The sequence below is a fragment of the Amblyomma maculatum genome, chromosome 6 (assembly GCF_055883805.1).
Source record: "Amblyomma maculatum isolate TAMU_Amacu chromosome 6, ASM5588380v1, whole genome shotgun sequence".
Taxonomy (NCBI): Eukaryota; Metazoa; Arthropoda; class Arachnida; order Ixodida; family Ixodidae; genus Amblyomma; species Amblyomma maculatum.
Window position 1 is genome coordinate 161,741,517 of NC_139349.1, and position 19,111 is coordinate 161,760,627.

The 19,111-nt window shown below is 47.5% G+C and overlaps 1 protein-coding gene across 1 annotated transcript in view; it reads right to left on the bottom strand.

Moving 5' to 3' along the window:
- LOC146187320 (glutamate-gated chloride channel-like) overlaps positions 1 to 19,111 on the bottom strand; it is an 83,772-nt gene that overhangs the window by 42,472 nt on the left and 22,189 nt on the right. The window contains exons 4-6 of the mRNA XM_084608190.1: positions 9,096 to 9,319; positions 8,176 to 8,258; positions 3,897 to 4,031 (exon numbers count right to left, since the gene is read on the bottom strand). Coding sequence (XP_084464316.1) covers positions 3,897 to 4,031; positions 8,176 to 8,258; positions 9,096 to 9,319 — 442 coding nt within the window. The remainder of the gene's footprint in view (positions 1 to 3,896; positions 4,032 to 8,175; positions 8,259 to 9,095; positions 9,320 to 19,111) is intronic.

Here is a 19,111-nt window from a genome sequence, read left to right on the forward strand (position 1 = left end):
GGTGGTAATCAACCTAGAAGCGAAGTGTGCCGTCTTTCTTCACCAAAACGACTGGTGCCGCCCAAGGGCTCTTCGATGGCTGGATTACATCATCACGCAGCATTTCCTCAACTTGATCGCGTATGGCCTGGCGTTCTCGCGGCAATACACGATAGGGGCTTTGGCGCAGAGGTCGGGTGTGTTCGTCCGTTATAATGCGGTGCTTGGCCAGTGGTGTTCGTCATACCTTCGATGATGACGAGAAGCACTCTCCGTAGCTTCGAAGAAGACTGATAATCTGATCTTTCCTTCCGTCTTCCAGCGTTTGGTCGTGGAGGGTGAATACATCTTTGAGGGCCACTAATTCGTCGAGAAACGCGATAGTCGTGCCCTTGTCGAGATGCCGGTATTCTTCAGGGAAGTTGGTTACCACCACCTTAGCTTGACCTCTCCGGAATTTCGCGATGCCTCTTGCGATGCCGACACCTCGTTCTAGGAGCAGCTGGATATTTCCTAAGGTGATGCATTTTGGCCTGTGAAATGCGCCCGCTTCATTCAAGCGTATGAAGGACTCTCTTCTACGTGGTTGCAAATGAACGACGTGTGTATGTTATCTAGATGACGTCATTGTCTTTTCTTCGACCTTCGAGAGCCATCTTCGCCACCTTGAGGCCATTCTTCAAATCGTCCGAAGAGCTGACCTGCAGCTGAAATCAAAAAAGTGCAACTTCGGCCGATGTCACGTCAAGGTACTCGGACACTTGGTCAAAGCCCGCGGCGTTCAACCCGACGCCGACAAAATTCGTGCTTTAAGTGCATTTTCTACACCCCGCTGTACCAGTGACGTTCGTAGTTTTCTTAGCCTTTGCTCGTATTTTCGGCGGTTTGTCCCCAACTTTGCAGAGATGGCTCGTCCACTCACCAAGCTTCTAAACAACGACACTCCATTTTGCTAGGACCTACAAATCTCAAGCCTTTTCTGCGCTCATTGCGGCCCTCACCAACCAACCCATCCTGGCACTCTTCAATCCCTCGGCACCAACGGAGGTACGCACCGATGCCAGTGGTTGCCGTATTAGTGTCATTCTCGCCCAACAGCAGACAGGTTGCACTGGTCATTTACTTATGCCAGTCGCCTCATTTCAGCGGCTAAGCGAATTTATTCAATCACAGAACTTGAGTGTTCAGCGCTCGTGTGGGCCATTAAAAGTTGCGCCCTTACTTGTTTGGTCATTCGTTCTCCGTCATCACCGACCACCACGCCTTACGTGGGCTTTCTTCGCTGAAGGACATTACTGGTCGTCTCGGGCGTTGGGTGCTGCATCTTCAGGAATACACTTTTTCTATCGTCCACAGGTACGGTCGGCTACACACGAATACCAATTGTCGGTCCTGCATCCCGGTAGATCAGCCGTCTGAAAGCGTGCGTGACAATGACCCCTGTGTGATGTCCATCTCTGACCTTCCAAACATTCGTCATGAGCAGCGCTTAGATCCCAAGCTTTCAGGCTTTATCAACCGCCTCAGCACTGCTCACCCTGATGCTACCCTTGCTTTGTATGTGCTCCACAAGGACACTTTATACAGGCGCAATATGGGACCAGATGGCGCTGAGCTTCTACTCGTAGTCCACGACCACCTGCGTACCACCGTTCTTCAACAGCTGCACAACGCACCCACTGCGGGTCATCTTGGGGTATCTCGTATACGTGCTGCGTCCGCCGGCGCTTCTTTTGGCCAGGCCTCTACCGCTCTGTCCATCGTTACGTGGCTTCCTGTGACTGGTGTCAGCGATGGAAGAAGCCCTCGATTGTGCCTGCTGGATCGCTACAGCCGATTGACATCGCAATATACCCATTTTCCCGACTTGGCCTTGATCTCCTCGGGTCTTTTGTTCTGTCTGCTTCGGGAATAAATGGATTGCGGTGGCTACGGACTATACTACACCCACGCCCTTACACGAGCGATACCCACCAGCTATGCAACTGACGTGGCAGTGTTTCTCCTCCACGGGGTTATCCTGCTCCACTGTGCTCCACGCCAGCTGCTCACTGACCGTGGTCGCTGCTTTCTTGCTCGAGTAGTCGAAGAAATTCTCCGATACGACTCCATTAAGCACTACTTCACCATCGCTTACCATCCACAAACGAACGGCCTCACCGAAAGCCTCAATCGCACACTCATGGACATGCTGTCAATGTATGTATATGTATCAGCTGATCACCGTGACTGGGATATTACCTACCGTTTGTAACCGTTGCTTATAATTCATCCCGGCACAATACAATTGGCTACTCGCCCTTCTATCTTCTGTTCGGCTGTGGCCCTTTTCTTCGATTTGACAGCGTACTGCCTCCCACCGTTAATGCAAGTTCCTATGTTCGTTAGGCCGTATACCGAGCTGACGCCACCCGTGCTATTACTCGCCGCTGACTGGCTTCCTCCCAAACCTCTCCAAAAACGCCGCCATGATTCTTGTTATCGGGATGTCCACTACATTCCGGACTCTCTTGTCTTGCTCTGGACCCCCGTTCGTAGAATTTGGCTGTGAGAGAAGCTGTTGCCGTGCTACCGTGTGTTACGGGCAGGCACTTCCGTGACATACGGGGGCACCTCTGTGAACCCACATCGACAGTTCGATATGCCCCGTACAGAAAATTGTTCATGTCGCTCGCATAAAGCCGTACCACTGTAGATGTAGTTTCTCAACATAGTACGCACCAGGACTGTGGTTTTCGTGCCGGGGTAATGTTACGCTTACACCATTGAAGAGGACGACGATGGACTATAGAGTGATAGACGACGGAGCTGAAGAAACGTTTGGTGCTTGCCTGAACACCTACTCCTCTCATCACCTGTTGGGGTGTCCCCTGTTGTGGTGCTAGCCTTCTGCCACGTATCAATATATTTAGCTTCTCTCGAACCCTCCAGTTGCCAAACCAGATGGTTGGTTCAGAAGAACCGAATGTTGGCCGACTTGTTACATGATAAGAGAAGATGCACGGCTCGGACGCACGGACAAGAAGATGCACGGACAAGCACAGGGAGGGTGCACTCACACAATGCTCATTTGCGCTGTGGATTTCGAACGCTTCTGCGATTTCCCTGGATATCCTATCCCGTCCTCTAGCAAGAATCCCGTCCTCTGCTTGTCGCAAAAAGAATTGGATTTTCTCAGAGGCAGGGTAAATGTTTAACTTTTTTCTTGAATGCCCCTCTCCGCTACTTTTGTTAATCACCTTGTGCCACGATTTTAGTCCCGTGTTTTTTTTTTACAGTTATATTTTATTGCTTTTACTTGCCTTTTTGGCTATGTATATATCGGTTTTACCGGTTTTACTTTAAGTCCCGGCCTCCTACACCGTGGCTTTTATCGCTTTTAGTCTTTTCGGCTTTTCACCTTTTTATCGTTTTTTACTCTTGGACGTGACTACACGGTTTCGGTGATTGTGCAGGATCGCATTTGGCCACACCCCCCTCTTTGTACCTTATATATGTGTCCTGCTTCGTAATAACATTTCAGTTGTTAGTCAGCGCCAGTGTCTTTGTCTCCCTTCCTTCGTGTTTCGCCCCGTTCCTTGCGCTGTTTTATTTCATTATGCAGTACCAACTAGCCCGGCATCTTGCACCACTGGCTAAAGTTTTAACCTATAGACTTGCACATTTAACGTTGCCAGAATAGCAGACTTCTTAGCGCAGATAAGTTTGCTGACGGACGGAAGCTCTGCTTAAACCCTTGTCGTCAAAAACAGCCGGTCTAGAAAGAAATTTATTACACAATGCATAAGAATAATTCATGCTGTTTGTTAGTGGATACTCATTTGCTTGCCGATATACAAACTAATTGCAAAGGAGAGCAGCAGAATTCACAGAGGGGTGTAATCTCAGAGCTACCGAAGCCATCCTGGTCAGCATACCTGTACTCGTTCGACTCGTGCAACTGCCCTGCAGGAATCCAATTATCTCGTAATCCTTGATGACGACGCCTGTGCCAATCTTCACAGCGTCAGGTTGCTTGTAATAGAAGACGATGTCATCCGTGGTGTACCCGTCTGCATAACAAAAAAAAATTTGCACAGCTAAATGGGCTTTCGGAGGAGCTGGCATTCACACTATTTAAGAGCAAACAGGATCATTCGCTTGATTTTCGATTCTGCATTCCACTAGCTGCCTAAAATATTTAAAACAGGAAATTGGATTTCGTAGACATACAAGTATTTAGGGTCGCTCAAGGCAGAACGCGTGAATGGGATCCCGGACATGCATTATGTAAATGAGAGGGCCATGTTTTGGCACCAATGTCACACGAGAAAAGGAGGTAAACCGAGGTGCCGCGTAAATGAGAGCTACCCATATAAGAAAAGCCGAGCTGAAGTTTGGTCGTCCGAAAGCAACGCCGCATTTTTCGCTTGTTGGTGGAGCGTGAAACTTTGCGTCGCCTCCGAAGCAAAACGTCAGCTAACTTCTTGTTCAACTGCGCCGAACGAGCTTCGGGAAGGGTTATTATGGCGCTGGACAGAAGCGGCCGCCCCACCGAGGCTAAAGGGAGCTAGTGATTAGTGTTCTGTCGAGGGTTGTCATAACAATGGACTAAGGAATAAATGACGAAGAATTTTCTCTGGGCCTCTTTGGAAGGCTTGTTTTGCAACCAAATAGTCTCGTTAAAAAAAATTTCCGCGTTCATTGTGTAAGAAAAACAGCTAATTTCTCCTGAAGTAAGAAACAAAGTTCGGCTGGGCGCTTGATATAATTATAAAATTCAACGCTACACTGTATGCGTATGACTGTTCGTGCCTCTTCTCGTCCTGTCTTTACATTTGTACTTGCTGAACCGAGTCCGCACTAATGCGTAAACTCAGATATATGTCGCGAGACTAATAAAGATAGCTTGGACAAACGTGCTTAGAAGGTGCAATGTTTAAATACCACGCCGAGAAAATAATACCCACGAAGATTTGCCGTGCGCCTGGCTCCTCCGGCGTGACTGCTTTTGGGCGACTCGTTACGTTATTTCGTTGCTACGTAAGTACTCTAAAACCAAACGAAACGACAAAAATCGTTTTTGCGACGACCGCGAGCCGCAAATATGAATATGCTCTGAGGAAGACCTGCCTCAAAGTATTCATATGGGCCGAGAAACCGTCGGGAACTGAGGTTCTTATACGGAAAAGAGGCCTTTCGTAATCGTAAAAAATGCGCAAACAAGTTCAGGATCCCGTTTATGCTTGAGCCGAAAGCTCACTTTGCTACCGCTACCCTTATGAAATGCTCTGATGAATCAACTAAATATAATGATAAATAAAGGTAAATCAGCCTGATTAGTCTAATATTAAACGAGACACTGGGAGCGCTCCTTCATCTTTGTTGTTTGGAATGGAGATATATGCTGGAAAGATTTCGGACCTTACCAACACTACTATCACGTGCCATCTTCGATATTCGGTATAAGCCAACATCTCCATCTTTCATGCCTTCGATTATGCCGAGGTACGTGTTTAGTTTCTTTTTATGTTTTCTTTATATTTATTGGAATTCATTGCATTTTTGTTTCATTGCTCATGGTGATGTCAGCAAACTTGCCTCGAATTTCAAGTTAGAGCGTGCCTGAATGTAGAGCATTGCAAAGCGCGTGTACTGCGCCATGCTAATTGTATTTAGTTGATTGTTTTTGTCAACCATGTTGTACACTACATTTGCGCTGCGATGATTGCACTAATGAAGGTCGCATTTTTCTTCTTCTCAATTTCATTCTATGCTGGCACTGCTGCATTTTTGAAGGGATTCAACATTTACCATCCGTTGGTAAACCAGCCTTCCTGATATTTCATGCAGTCCGCATGAACAGAGCAGAATGTACTCACTTAGAGGTCTTTCGTACAAAACGCTATCAAGTAGGTATGCTTTCAGAAAATAAATTGAAATACATAACGAATCACCGCACAAGAACAAGTCATTTAGGACACTCAACATGTTTGCTTTCGGCTAAATTGGGACCGCTACGCAGGTGGATACGGCTAGTTGCTTATTCACGCGTCAGTTAGACGCCCCTGTGCATTCAATTGTCTTCCGTGGAGAAGGAAATATCTGCACCCTCCTTGCCATTCGAGCAAGAAGGAAACGAGTGATCACTGTTTCGAGGGCACGAGCAAATATTTCACTCGAATATTTTGAAACCGCCCGGCAAAGCTGGGAGAAATTATTCTCATTACGGCAAGTGGGAAACGACCCTTATTTTTCTTGCTTTACGGTCGGTTCTCGAAACTGCCACACACTCGCAGTTGCCCCTGTCTTCAAGTACAACTACGAAATTTCTTTCGTTTGTGGTTGGTGCAGAGAAAACGCCAGCCGTCAACCACAATCGCGTTACAATCTGTTCTTCCCAGGTCTAGCACAGATTGTTTTGAAATTTTATGTTTCTCTCGACAGGAGATGGTGCCTTGTCTGCTATTTAACGGGAAACCGCCACTGGTGATAGCATTGCTTGCCAATAACTCCGAATGGACGTGGCAAAGTATTTCGGTGACTTTCTTAAAGGTCTGCAAACAGAATGCTGTCTTAGTCATGTGCGCCTCAAGGACAACGTTCGCAATAGTACAAAACAATTCCCGATTAGCAATTCATTCGTCTGTAGGTAATTGTGCCTCCAGTGCGGCTCGCACAGCAGACTACCTTCTTTCACGAAATTTTAATCAATCGAATTTTATCGTCACGCTTCCCTCCCAGACGCGCGTTTAAATCTAACGTAAGATTCAGTTAGCGACTTCGATTTTATATTCCTTTCACTGCAACTTGTCGAAAAGACCGGGGTTGTTTTTGAGAAGCCTTCATAGTCCAAAAAATCACCTTCCTCACGCTACACCCCTTATCGAGGAGTTGCAAACTTTCATTGCTACCTGTCAGTTACACTTCCTCAACAACTCGTTACCTGCTCATAACCGAAGGAACACTAGCCCAACTCTTAGTATTAAACCAGCACTAATCTCCAGAAAGAAACCTTTCCAGGAGGGTTATAGCTATACACCACAAGGCCTACGACTTTGTTTCGCCTGCACACTAACCGAGACAAACGTGACGTCAACCTTTAAACTAAAGCCGCATCTGGTAGACAACTCCCCTACAGGAAAACTAGCCGCTCTTCATAACCAACTCCGGAAGTTGAAAACGTTACGGAAAACACAGCTGCAATCGAAAACAACTACCAGGTAGCCGCCTGTCCACCTGCTCCCTTATCTAGACGGGTACTCAAAAGAGCGCCCTCCGGAAGCGACACTCGCCTGCCTGTCGGCCCACCTTCAACTGTAATAAAATGTTGTTCAGCGTGCGAACATGTTCTTAGAGTAAACATAGAGGAAGCAATGTGTGGAGAATTAAATACACTTTTCCACCTTAGAGAGATGACCCTTGCGGAAAAAGAATGTAAGGAGCAACGGATAGCGAGAGCGAAATCAAGGTCGGTCAGTCAGAGCCAACAGGTGCGACAGTAAGAGACTCTGTTGCATGACACGCTGTAGTGAATTGATCGGACTGGGCGAACGGAGAGTGAGCACAGCATGTCAGAGTGATGACAGATTAATTGGGTGCCGGCACTCACTCTGCCGGTCAAAGCACATCGTCAGTGGCTTGGACGGCTTCACCCGCGAGGTAGGCTTATGTGAAGTAGTGATATTTCTCATCTATCACAGCGATCGCCTCTGAATCCCCCATCCCCCCAAAAAAGAAAGCTAATTAAGGGACAATCATACTGAGATTCTTGGCGTACGTTACCTCCATAAGCAGAAAGGTGACGTCCATACCGCAACATAAAAATAAGTTTCGTCAGGCCAACGCCTATCAGCGACGAGAACACACCATTGCTGGCACCGATAGCCCTGTTCTGCCGCGTGTATGAGTGGCTAGTTGCAACCGATCGCACCAACCAGAAGCTGTTAAGCTCGTCAGACTACTAATCGATAGGCCCACGCACGTTATCCAGACATCGCGCATCCATTCTCGGGATAGGTGAAATAAAGTTATTCTTAATCACCTGAGAGGCGTATTGATCCAAACAAATTATTTATGACAGAGCCTTAAGCAACTCAATATATCTTATTTAAAATGAAAAGATAATGCCATACATTTGACGGCACAGAACAAGATGGCACAAAACAAAGCAAAGAATTCGAGAACATTAAACCGTGCAGACAGCGAACTGCTTACAACTGGGCATGATCACTGCACAACTCTGCGCATCGAATGGGTACTTCTTGAGGTTCATTGGGCAAGACAGCTTGAGAGTCAACCTGCGAAGGAAGAATGAATGCTCCAATTGCCGCTGCGCTCTTGAGCGATTTCAACTCTTGAACCATTTCATTTTGCGCTTTTCAATCTACCTTACGTTCTCTTCACTAGCCTCTGCCATATAGCGTAAGCACGAAAACTGTAAAAAAAAAAGTAAGTGACAAGTTTTCATGTTTGAAAAACACATTTTTTTTAAATTATGCAAAAACAGCACGCTCTTTTACATTTTTTTACCGTTAAGAAATATAAAGTCTTCGCTGGCTAACTATACGTTTCTGTTTGTTCCCTTAAACGTACGCTGTCACTACAGACCTTCAGCAGTCACTCTATTTATTTGAAATATTGTTTATCATATGCGCTATATAAGGACAGGTCTTGAATATCAACAGAGCTCCGCAAGTGTCTACTAAATTATTCTGCATGAGGCCAGAATAATCAAGATATTCCTCGATAATTACGCAGCCACCTAAGGCAGCATCCTTTCGCTACCGAGTTTAGTTTAAAGATGCTGGCATGCATTGTGCACGTGAAACTGACGACGATTTGCCATTCCTAGAGTAGACATGCAGAGAGTAAAGATATCATTACTAGCATGTTTACTACTCCGTTATTTAGCTTCATTTTGCTTGTCTATGATGAACCAGAAAAAAAAAAGCTTTTTCAAGAATCAGATCCACAGTTTAAAATGGCACCTAATAGCGCTGAGTATAGGGAAACAGCAAAAGAAGAAACCAATACTCAACCAAAAAGGCCGTAATCAGCATGAAGTTTCTTGTGAAATATCGGCTAAAGACCATATGCTCAGCAACAAGTACGGGTAAAAAGAGCTGTATACTCACCTTGTGCTGTAGAGAACACGTCCTGTTGAGAATATCCGAATAAATGAATTAGGTCGGGGCACATGGTGGAAGTAGCCTTCTTTTTCGTTAGAGAAGAATACGTCCGGCCTCCAGATGTTTTCAGGCTGGTACAAATTGAGGTACTCGACGTCTCCCGCACGATCATCGAACTGTAGTCGCGGATCGACCCAGCTTTGACGGAAGTACACTTGCATCGTGTAGTCCTGCGAGGGGTCGATACATTGTTCAATTGCCAACTGCAGTAACGATGTCTCTATGACAATACGCTGTTTATTTTTTAGGCCGCTGTTTTTGTGTGTGTGTGTGAGCACGTGAATGATAGTTGAGGCTATTATCAATGTGCTTTCCGTATTTCAATTGTGCCTTCGAGTTTTGAAAAGCATATACTTGCCAGTCTTGCCTTTCTTCCATATCGTATTGCTTTCCCGTTTCACTTCGGTACTGTTTAATTCCTAGAAGACTGAGTGGGCAGTACAGGTTTCAGCAATGCAAAACAATTGCGCGAGGTTAGAAGAAGGTACTCTAAATAATGGCGCAGCAAATAGGGCACACGCCGACATCGGCACTGGTCAACAAGACAGTAACGTGCTCCCGTGTGGCTTGCATACGGGCCCGACGTTAGACCGTGCAATAAGCAGTTTTCTTTAGCACATACATGCGGCGTTTTATTTTCAGGGCGTCTGTGCATGCTTCCCTACAAAAGGCCCACAGGCGCCTTTTACAAATATTTTCTATGATGCAAACACTGCCACTTAATAGATATACTCACTAATCCCTGTTTTCAATTTCCATTTTCTCTTCTTGGCGCCTAGAAAACTGTTCTGCTCTTTCCTAAACAGTAGACTTGAAAAGATCTTTAGGGAAAAACGGTTTCAAGTTCTCTCCTAGATGGGAATTAATTCTGGGGTTCTTTAGGGTTGTTATGTTTGTTCGTGAGAAGACAATAAATATTTAGCCGAAAAATACTGATCACATATAGAACGTTTTGTTTCTATCAGTGGATGCACGTTACAACATAAAAAAAAATAGCTTTTTTTTAAGAGCGCGGCGCCGTTGCCTAAGATGTGCATGTTATAAGGTGGCTTGACATTGGTGAAGTCTTTTAACAAAAGGGGTGGTGGTGTCAATTTATGTAATTATTTGTTTGTCCTTGGTTCAGTTTATTCAATACTACAGATTTCTATTTAACAGCTCTTTCTTTTATTGAAAAACTGCGTTCAGGGAGAAGTTTATCTTAGGCCTCCACATTCTACTTAAAGGGGGTATGAAACGACTAGAAAGGTCCCTGACAAACGTTTTCAATGTTTAGAACAAATGCTTCCGAATATTTTTCTAAAGTAAAGTTCCTCGGAAAAAATCCAGAGATTTATTAATAATTTTTAAAAACAGCTTTTTTTGAAATTAGCGGGCTGCGCCATTTCCGCGTGGCGGCGAGATTTGGAACACTTCTGCCGTGATTGCCTACGTCACAAGTACCGAGAGTGACAGGCCACGACAGGCTGCCATTGGCTGCAGCCGCGACGGCCACTACGTCACGGACACACTTCCGGTAGCTGCGAAAGTCGTCTGCTCGAGTGCTGCATGCATGCTCTGCATGCGTGAACCCGAGCTTGACGCTTCGGTTTGCGATGTTAACCGAAAAGGTGGTGGCGTCCGACTGAAAGTGGGCGTCGGTAAAGGAGTGCGAAAAGAGCACCAGCTGGTCCGATTTCACACCGTACCCATTAAATAGGCAGCATCAACCTTCTTGTACCAACCGACGGCGCAGCAGCGTACTGTAGTCCCCTGTCCCGTCTCGTCTTTGCCTAATCGACCATTTGTGCGGCTGTTGATAATTAAATGGAACGTGCGTCAAAAAAAAAAGGTGTACCCTCAGCTTCATCGCGAAAGTGGAAAACTTCGCGCCATATCTGTGCAGCACCGGATGCCGGCAGGTTACCGCGGAGATGCCGTCCGTGGGCGCTGCGGCCGACGGCACTCCAATCGTGTGCTGCTCCCTGGTCGTCGCTAGGCCTTGTTTATTTGCGCCGAAGCCATGGCGGACGGCGTTTTGGAATCACCCGCTTCGCTGCGTCTCTAGCGTAGCCGCTCGCATGCTCATGTGCGCGATTCTTGCGTCACTGCGAAAATCAGTGACAACCTGCGCTGCCGAACTGAACGTGCCGTGCTGCTTTGCTGATGTTTTGCGCCATCGATTCTGGCTCGGAAGATGCGTACACATGAGATAAAACACGCGTGCACGTTATGCATTGGCACTTCTTAAACGATGTACGAAAGGACTTCAAAAAAAAAAAAAACACTATACTATCCTTTTTGTTAATTTCAATTTTAAGATTCGCCGATGAATAATTCGTGCTCACCTGTCATCCGATATCCAAACTCCGTAGCGATCATCAGTCCGTACTCTCGTCGGTGATACGCGTATAAATTCCATTCGTTATGCACAGCAGATGCCTCTCGCCGACCATAATGAAAGCATCTCCGCACTAAAAACGACGACGACAGGTTTGCACGCGGGCTACTCGCATGCTTGATCGTCTGCCAGTATCCATGCAGAGCCGATGCTATCGCGTCAACTCCGCGAGGGGTCACCGGCCGCCGTTGGTCAAACCGCAGAAGACGGTAGCATAGGGACTGACCCTGGCAGCGCGAGAGAAGAAAGCGATCTTGTAGAAAGCCGTGCTCGGCAGGAGTGCACGCTAATTTGCGCTGAATGGGACAAAGATATCAAGGAAAGTGCTCCCTCCGCGGCTGCTGCCGGTATGTTTGGACAGCAGCTTCCCACCTGTAGGTATGCGCTCGCGAACGCCCCGAGTCGTTCGGGCTGCTGTCGCACACAATTCCAAGAGGTCAAGAAACTGAAGAAACCGGCGGCCGAGGAAGACAGCAGACAAGGTTGAAAGCTATGCAAACGCAGACGGGACCGGAAAGGCAGAGACCGTGAATGCATGGGCGACGCTCCGGGAAAACAGGCGCGACGACCGGAAGTCTGAGAACCGAGCGTCACCCGATGACGCTTCGTGGGCGGGGCTAGCGGTGCAGAGTTCCCGAGCTGTTTTCTTCTTTTTTTTTTCTGGTGTCTCCGAGTGATGAGTTGAGGGAAGCAAGGAGGAACGCCGTTTTTAATCGCCGATATCTCTTGTGGTAATGAAGCTAGCTAAAAAAATCTTGCGTCGAATTGACTTGTGAGGGAGTGACTATCTCTCGACCAATTTGCTTTACCCCATTTTAGGCATTGCATCACCCCTTTACTGTGGGCGCCTTCGATTGCTCCTTTGCGATATCGTTTTTCATCACTGAAAAAAATACATACACATCAAGGCACTATCACTGGGCGGCAGCCTTATTTTTCTCAGATAAGGAATGTCCAATAGCAAAATTCCAACCGCGCAAAATACACGCTAATCTTAACCGTCCACGTCCAGCGGTTTTAGACAAAACATTATTGTTTTTTAACTGTGGTGTAGAGTAGAACTTCGTTAGGAAGATGTTGATGGGAATTGTTTAGGCTTCACTTCTTTTGGTGGAACGGCAAGGTCTTGCTGGGTTTGGCAGGCTGGCGAACAGCCATATGCGATGCCTCCTCACCTTCAACCGACGGCGCACGAAGTCGCAGGGAGCCGCAGCTTCGAACCAGGATGAGGGAGGTGATGATGAAGTACCCAGCACCTCCAACCAAATGTTACGATGCGGCAAGCCGATGAAGACCACAGAACATGACCGATGACGATGGTAGATCTCGTTTAATGAGTTGCCAGCGGGTCTAGCGCGAGCGCGCCCTTCTTCTTCTTCTTCTTCTTCTCCCTCGTTATAATGGCACATATACACAGTGGGGGATTGGCCAGAATTCATTGTAGGTGACAAAATATAATTGATAATGCCGATTGATTTGACTGTATTATAGATAACCTAAAATTAGGAGTTAGCGTTGCTGAAATAATTTGAAATTTTGAGGCAATATTAATAGAAAGCATTGAAAAAATGAATAGAATTGTTAAATAGTAAAAATAAGAATAAAAAAAGTACAATTCAGATAGATCAGCACTAACACACAAATCTTCCAGTAGCAATATTATAATTTTGAAGTAAGTCACACACCGGTTTTAGGGCATACCCTTTGACGGTTGCACCAAATGGAGAGGAGGACAGGAAGTGTAAATGACAATCCTAGGCGAGCAAGAGGTATTTCTAAATACTTTCTTCTCTGAGTAGCATACCAGCGGCAGGAGAGGATGTAATGTTCAATTGTTTCCACGTCATTACATGACGCACAAGGATTCAACGGCGTGAATTCAAAGCGACATAAATAAAGATTGAGGGAAGGAATTCTACAGCGCATGAGCACCATGGAGACCTCACATTGCCTCGAGGTACAACATCGCACATTCAAATGGAAATTTAAATGGTTAAAATCCGTAGTCGCAAGGAGTGGCTGATTATTCAAGGAGTTTAACGTTTGAAACCGTTCAAAACGGGATATATTTAGCAAGATAATATTGGGTAAAACATCGGCAACAGACTCCTACCCGCGCCACTGCCCGCTTCTTCCTCCTTGATAGTCCGTAACAATATATAATGACACGGTGCAGTCTTTATCTTCACTATGCGCTGATCGGGAGTGTGTGCCTCCTCGAGGAGAAGAAACCGACATTCTTCCATTGAGGTGGGCCCTGTCAGTTTTCTGCCGCTCTGTGCGCTGTACCTACTCTGACCTCTGTGTCCCGGGGTGACTTCTGACTAGACTTCACGTCGTGACATCTGGTGCAGGTGCTGGGTAACGCAAACCATGCTCCGAACACCTCCAACCACCCGAGACTATATTTCTCAGGGAACTCCTACCATCGAAATCACGCCTACCCATCAGGGTAGCCGACGGCGTCGAGGTCTTGAGCTCAAATTCGCGCCTCTGCTATTTTCCCGTACTGTGAGCTCGCCATCATCTTCTCCAGCACCGCCTTCGGCGACAACACAACCGCCCATAATGATGCAGGTCGATACCACTGCGCCCTCCGTCGTGATGCAGCAGCCGCGGGAGATACCCACTTTCCAAGCCTTTCCAGGCGACGACCCGGAAGACTGGCTGGATAAATTTGAGCGGGTAGATCAGTAGAGTCGTTGGGGCGATGACCAGAAATTGCAGCACGTATTTTTCTCGCTGGACAGTGCAGCTCGTACATGGTTCGAAAATCATGATACTACTATCACAACATGGGGTCCCTTTAAGGACCAGTTCCCACGAGCTTTCACCACCGTTCTCCGCAAAGAACGCGCCGAGCTGCCCCCACAGACGAGAGCTCGGCTCCCTAACAAGAGCGTCCTCGTTTACTTCGAGGACATGATGAGGCTATTCCGTCGCGCTGATCCAAACATGTCCGAAGAGAGAAAAGTTCGCTATCTCATGAGGAGAATAAAGGAACCGATCTTCGTTGGATTAGTGGGATATCCCCCCAAGACCATTTGGGAATTTGTGTCCGAGGCCACTACCATCGAGAAGGCGCTAGAGATGCGATCCAAGCGTACGAGCGGCCGTCCATCCCTATTGCTGCTGCCGCCGACACTGGTAGCACTGACGTACTCCGCGAGACCATACGGGCCGTCTTACGCGAGGAGCTGCAAAACCTATTTTCGACGGCAGCCCCCCACCAAGTATCCTGCCTTTCGCAGTTGGTTCGGGAAGAGGTCATCCAGGTACTCACTCCACCCGAGCCACTACCAACAATACCACCACAGGCCATGACCTACGCCGCAGTCACTCCTCCTGCCTGCTCACCTCCCGGCCAGCCCCAAGAAGCTCCTGCCTACATACGTCCAGCACCTCCCGCTCAACCTCCTCAATTACGTCCACGCAAAAGCGACATCTGAAGCACTCGCGATCATCGCCCGCTGTGTAACCGCCGACGTGAACCTTTCAGTGGACGGAACCGACGGGAAAGCGCTCGTGGATAACGGCGCCGGTTATTCTGTGATGAGTGGGCCTTTCGCCGCCACTCTGAAAAAGGTGACTACACCCTGGACATGCCCGCAAATTCGAACTGCCGGAGGCCACTTGATAACGACGACCGGTACCTGCACTTGTAGTGTAACAGTGCAAGAAAAAAGGTATTTAGCAACCTTCGTCGTACTTACCCAGTAATCCCACGACGTCATCCTTGGTATGAATTTCTTACCAGAAAATGGAGTCGTTATCGACCTGGGGACTAATTCAGTGACCTTATCGACTGAGAACGCAATACACAGTGCTTCAGAGCAACCGAGAGCACTCTACATTCTTAATGATCACGTCACTATTCCGCCCCCTTCCAGTGTGATGACGTTTGTGGCTGCGAAGACACTGCGAAACTTTGAAGGTGTTGTGGAGAGCAAAGAGATCTTGCTTTTCGAACGCAGTCTTGCTGAAGCCAGAGGAGTCATTCGCCTCTAAGGAGGCAAAGCAGATGTCCTAATCACGAATTTGCGCGGTGAACATCAGCATTTAGGCATTGAGACTGTAGGGTGCCACATTTGCGTAATCACGTACGTTCAAAATGCCTCTCGACTTGCGACGCTGTCAGAGACTAAGGTGGAGAGGCCTACCACCGATTTACTCTTCGGTATTAACCCTGCGTTTTCTCAATTGCCGCATCGCCATGTGAGCGAGCTCCTCCAGCGCTATCGGGTGAACTTCTCCGATTCTTTACATGTTAGCAGAGTCGATCTCGGCAAGCATCGCATTATAACGGATGATACCGTGCCATCTCTCAGACAGTCACCTTACCGAGTGTCTCCAGCTGAAGGCGCCGCTATCACCCACAGAATGAAAGAGATGCTTCGTGACCATGTCATCCAGCCCTCGCGGAGTCCATGGGCTGCACCTGTCGTTCTTGTGAAGAAACATGATAGTACGCTGAGGTTTTGTGTGGATTACCGCCGGCTAAACAAAGTTACGAAGAAAGACGTCTTTCGACTAAAACGCATCGACGATGATCTGGATCCTCTCTGCTTCCCGAAATATTTCTCTTTGTCGGACTTTAAATCCGAATATTGGCAAATAGAGGTAGATGAGAGGGAACGAGAAAAAACTGCGTTTATTACTCCGGATGGGCTCTACGAGTTCAAGGCTATGCTCTTCGGTCTCTGCTCTTCGCCGGCAACTTTCCAACGGCTTATGGACATCGTACTTGAAAACCTCAAGTGGCAGACATGTCTCGTTTCTCTTGACGACGTTGTGGTCTTCGCTCCAATGTTCGAGAAGCACCTTCGGCGACTTGAAAATGTTTTGCAAGTTCCACGCCAAAACATTAACTGGCCTTACTTTTAAGAACCAGAAGTTTCATTTTGCTTACACGGAGCTCAAGTTCTTGGGGCACGTAGTTAGCCACGCTGGTGTCCTGCCGGATCCAGAGCAAACGACAGCCATTGCCAACTTCCCTACTCCACAAGGCCAGAAAGCTTTTTGGTAATTTCCTGGCTTATGTGCTTACTACCAGCGCTGCATCAAAGATTTCGCTCAACTCGCCGAGGCCCTAACACGTCTGACGAAGACAGACATGCCTTTCACTTGAAACACACCACACGTAAAAGCATTCAAAGAGCTTCAACGCCGCCTACAAACACCTCCCATAATGGCTTACTTCAATGAAAACGCCTGCACGGCTCTTCACACCGATGCAAGCAACATAGCCTGAGCGCCATTCTAGTTCAAACTCAGGGCGGCCAAAAACGTGTGATCGCTTACGCCAGTCGCTGCCTGTCTAAAACGGAATCGAACTATTCTGGAACAGGGAAAGAATGTCCAGTCATTGTGTGCGCAATGTAGAAATTCCGGCCATATCTTCATGGGAAACCGTTCAAAGTAGTTACTGACACACCATGGTCTATGTTGGCTCGCGAATATAGAGGACCCGTCAGCCCGTCTTGTAAGATGGAGTCTCCGATTACAGGAATTCGACGTAACTATCGCATGTAAGTCTGGCCGCCAGCATTCGGACGCTGACTGCCTCTCGCGTGTCCCTGTAGATCCCCCCACATATAAAATTCCTGATGACGCCATACTGCTTAATGACATCAGCGCAGAGTGCTTTGCAGAAAGACGATCTGCAGATCCCGAACTTCATCGCATTATGGACTATCTAAACGGCGCATGTACAACTGCGATGAGAGCTTTCAAGCGTGTCCTGTCATTGTCATGTATACGCAAAGGTGTTCTCGTGAAGAAAAACTTCCGCCAGCCAAACGCCGTACATGATTGTTGTACCTATGTGTCTACGTGATTGATGAAATTTTACAAGCTTGCCACGATGAACCAACTGCGGGACATTTGTGAGTCACCCGCACGCTTGCAAGGCTCAAGGAAAAGTACTACTGGCCTTGTCCTAAATCAGACGTTTCACACTGTCAAAACGTGTCGCAGCTGTAGCGTCGTAAGGTGCCGCCGACCAAACCCACTGGATTCTTGAAGCCAAGAGACCTGCCATCGAGGCCTTTCCAGCAGATTGGTATGGACATGCTGAGACTATTTCTCATTTCACACTCGGATAATCGGTGGGTCATCATTGTTACGGATTACCTTACACGATAAGCGGAAAAATCCATTGGGTTGTCCTGCGTCATGACACACCAGAGATTTTGATCACTGGCAGAGGTCCCGCATTCACAGACGAATTCCTGCAACAGATTTTTATTCACAGTCATTATGAACACAGGAAGGCGACACCATACCATCCTCAAACGAACAGCTTGACTGAACGCTTGAACAGAACACCCGCTGACATGCTCTCCACGTACGTCGACGTAGAGCGCAAAACGTGGGATGAAGTGCTACCATACGTTACCTTTGCATCCAACACGATAATTCAGGAAGCAACGAACATGTCACCTTTCCACCTGGTCCATGGCCGTGAGGTGACCTCGATGCAAGCACCGTGGTCACCTCACTACCATGGATCAGGCCATATGTTACTTCATCTAGATGACGACCAACAAGCTGATGTTCACACATTTCTGCCCCTCGCCGAAGAGGCCCGTCAGCTGGCCAGGCTGCGAATTCAGAACAACCAACGCCGCGATGCCCAACGATACAACCTCCGACACCGGGATGCCCGGTACACAGCTAGAGACCGTGTCTGAGTGTGGGTTCCTGGACGCCGACGAGGCCTCAGCGAGCAACACCTCTGTGGATACCTTGGCCCGTACAAAGTGGTAAGACCAGTTGGAGACCTAACCTACGAGGTCGCTCCTGATGTATTTAGAAAGTCCCGGAGCACCGTGCTCCCCGAAGTGGTCCACGTGGTCCGCCTGAAACTGTATTACGACCGATAGTGCTGACTCTGTCCGTGCTCCGAGCAACTGCCCTGCGTGCAATGTGTGTTTTTTTTTTGTTTTCTCATCTCTAGCCCACACATACAGCATCGGGGCGATCCTTCTTGTACCGGGGGGTGTACCTGGGGGGGGGCGGCAATGACATGGTGCAGTCTTTGTCTTCACTCTGCGCTGATCACGAGGGTGTGCCTCTTCGAAGAGAAGAACCGAAGTTCTGTTGAGGCGGGCCCTGCCAGCTTTCTGCCGCTCTCTGCACTGTGACACCTGTGTCCCGCGGTGACTTACTTCTTACTAGACTTCACGCTGTGACAATATATATATATATATATATATATATATATATATATATATATATATATATATATATATATATATATATATATATATATATATATATATATATATATACAAGTGAAAAATTGCTTCATACTGTTTCCAAGTTTATTTGTAGTCGACGTTTCGGCAGGAGCCCTGCCTTTCTCAAGCCCTGCCTTCACTCTGCGCTGACCACGAGCGTGTGCCTCTTCGAGGAGAAGAACCGAAGGTCTCCTGTTAAGGCGGGCCCTGCCAGCTTTCTGCCGCCCTCTGCACTGTGACACCTGTGTCCCGCGGTGACTTACTTCTGACTAGACTTCACGCTGTGACAATATATATATATATATATATATATATATATATATATATATATATATATATAT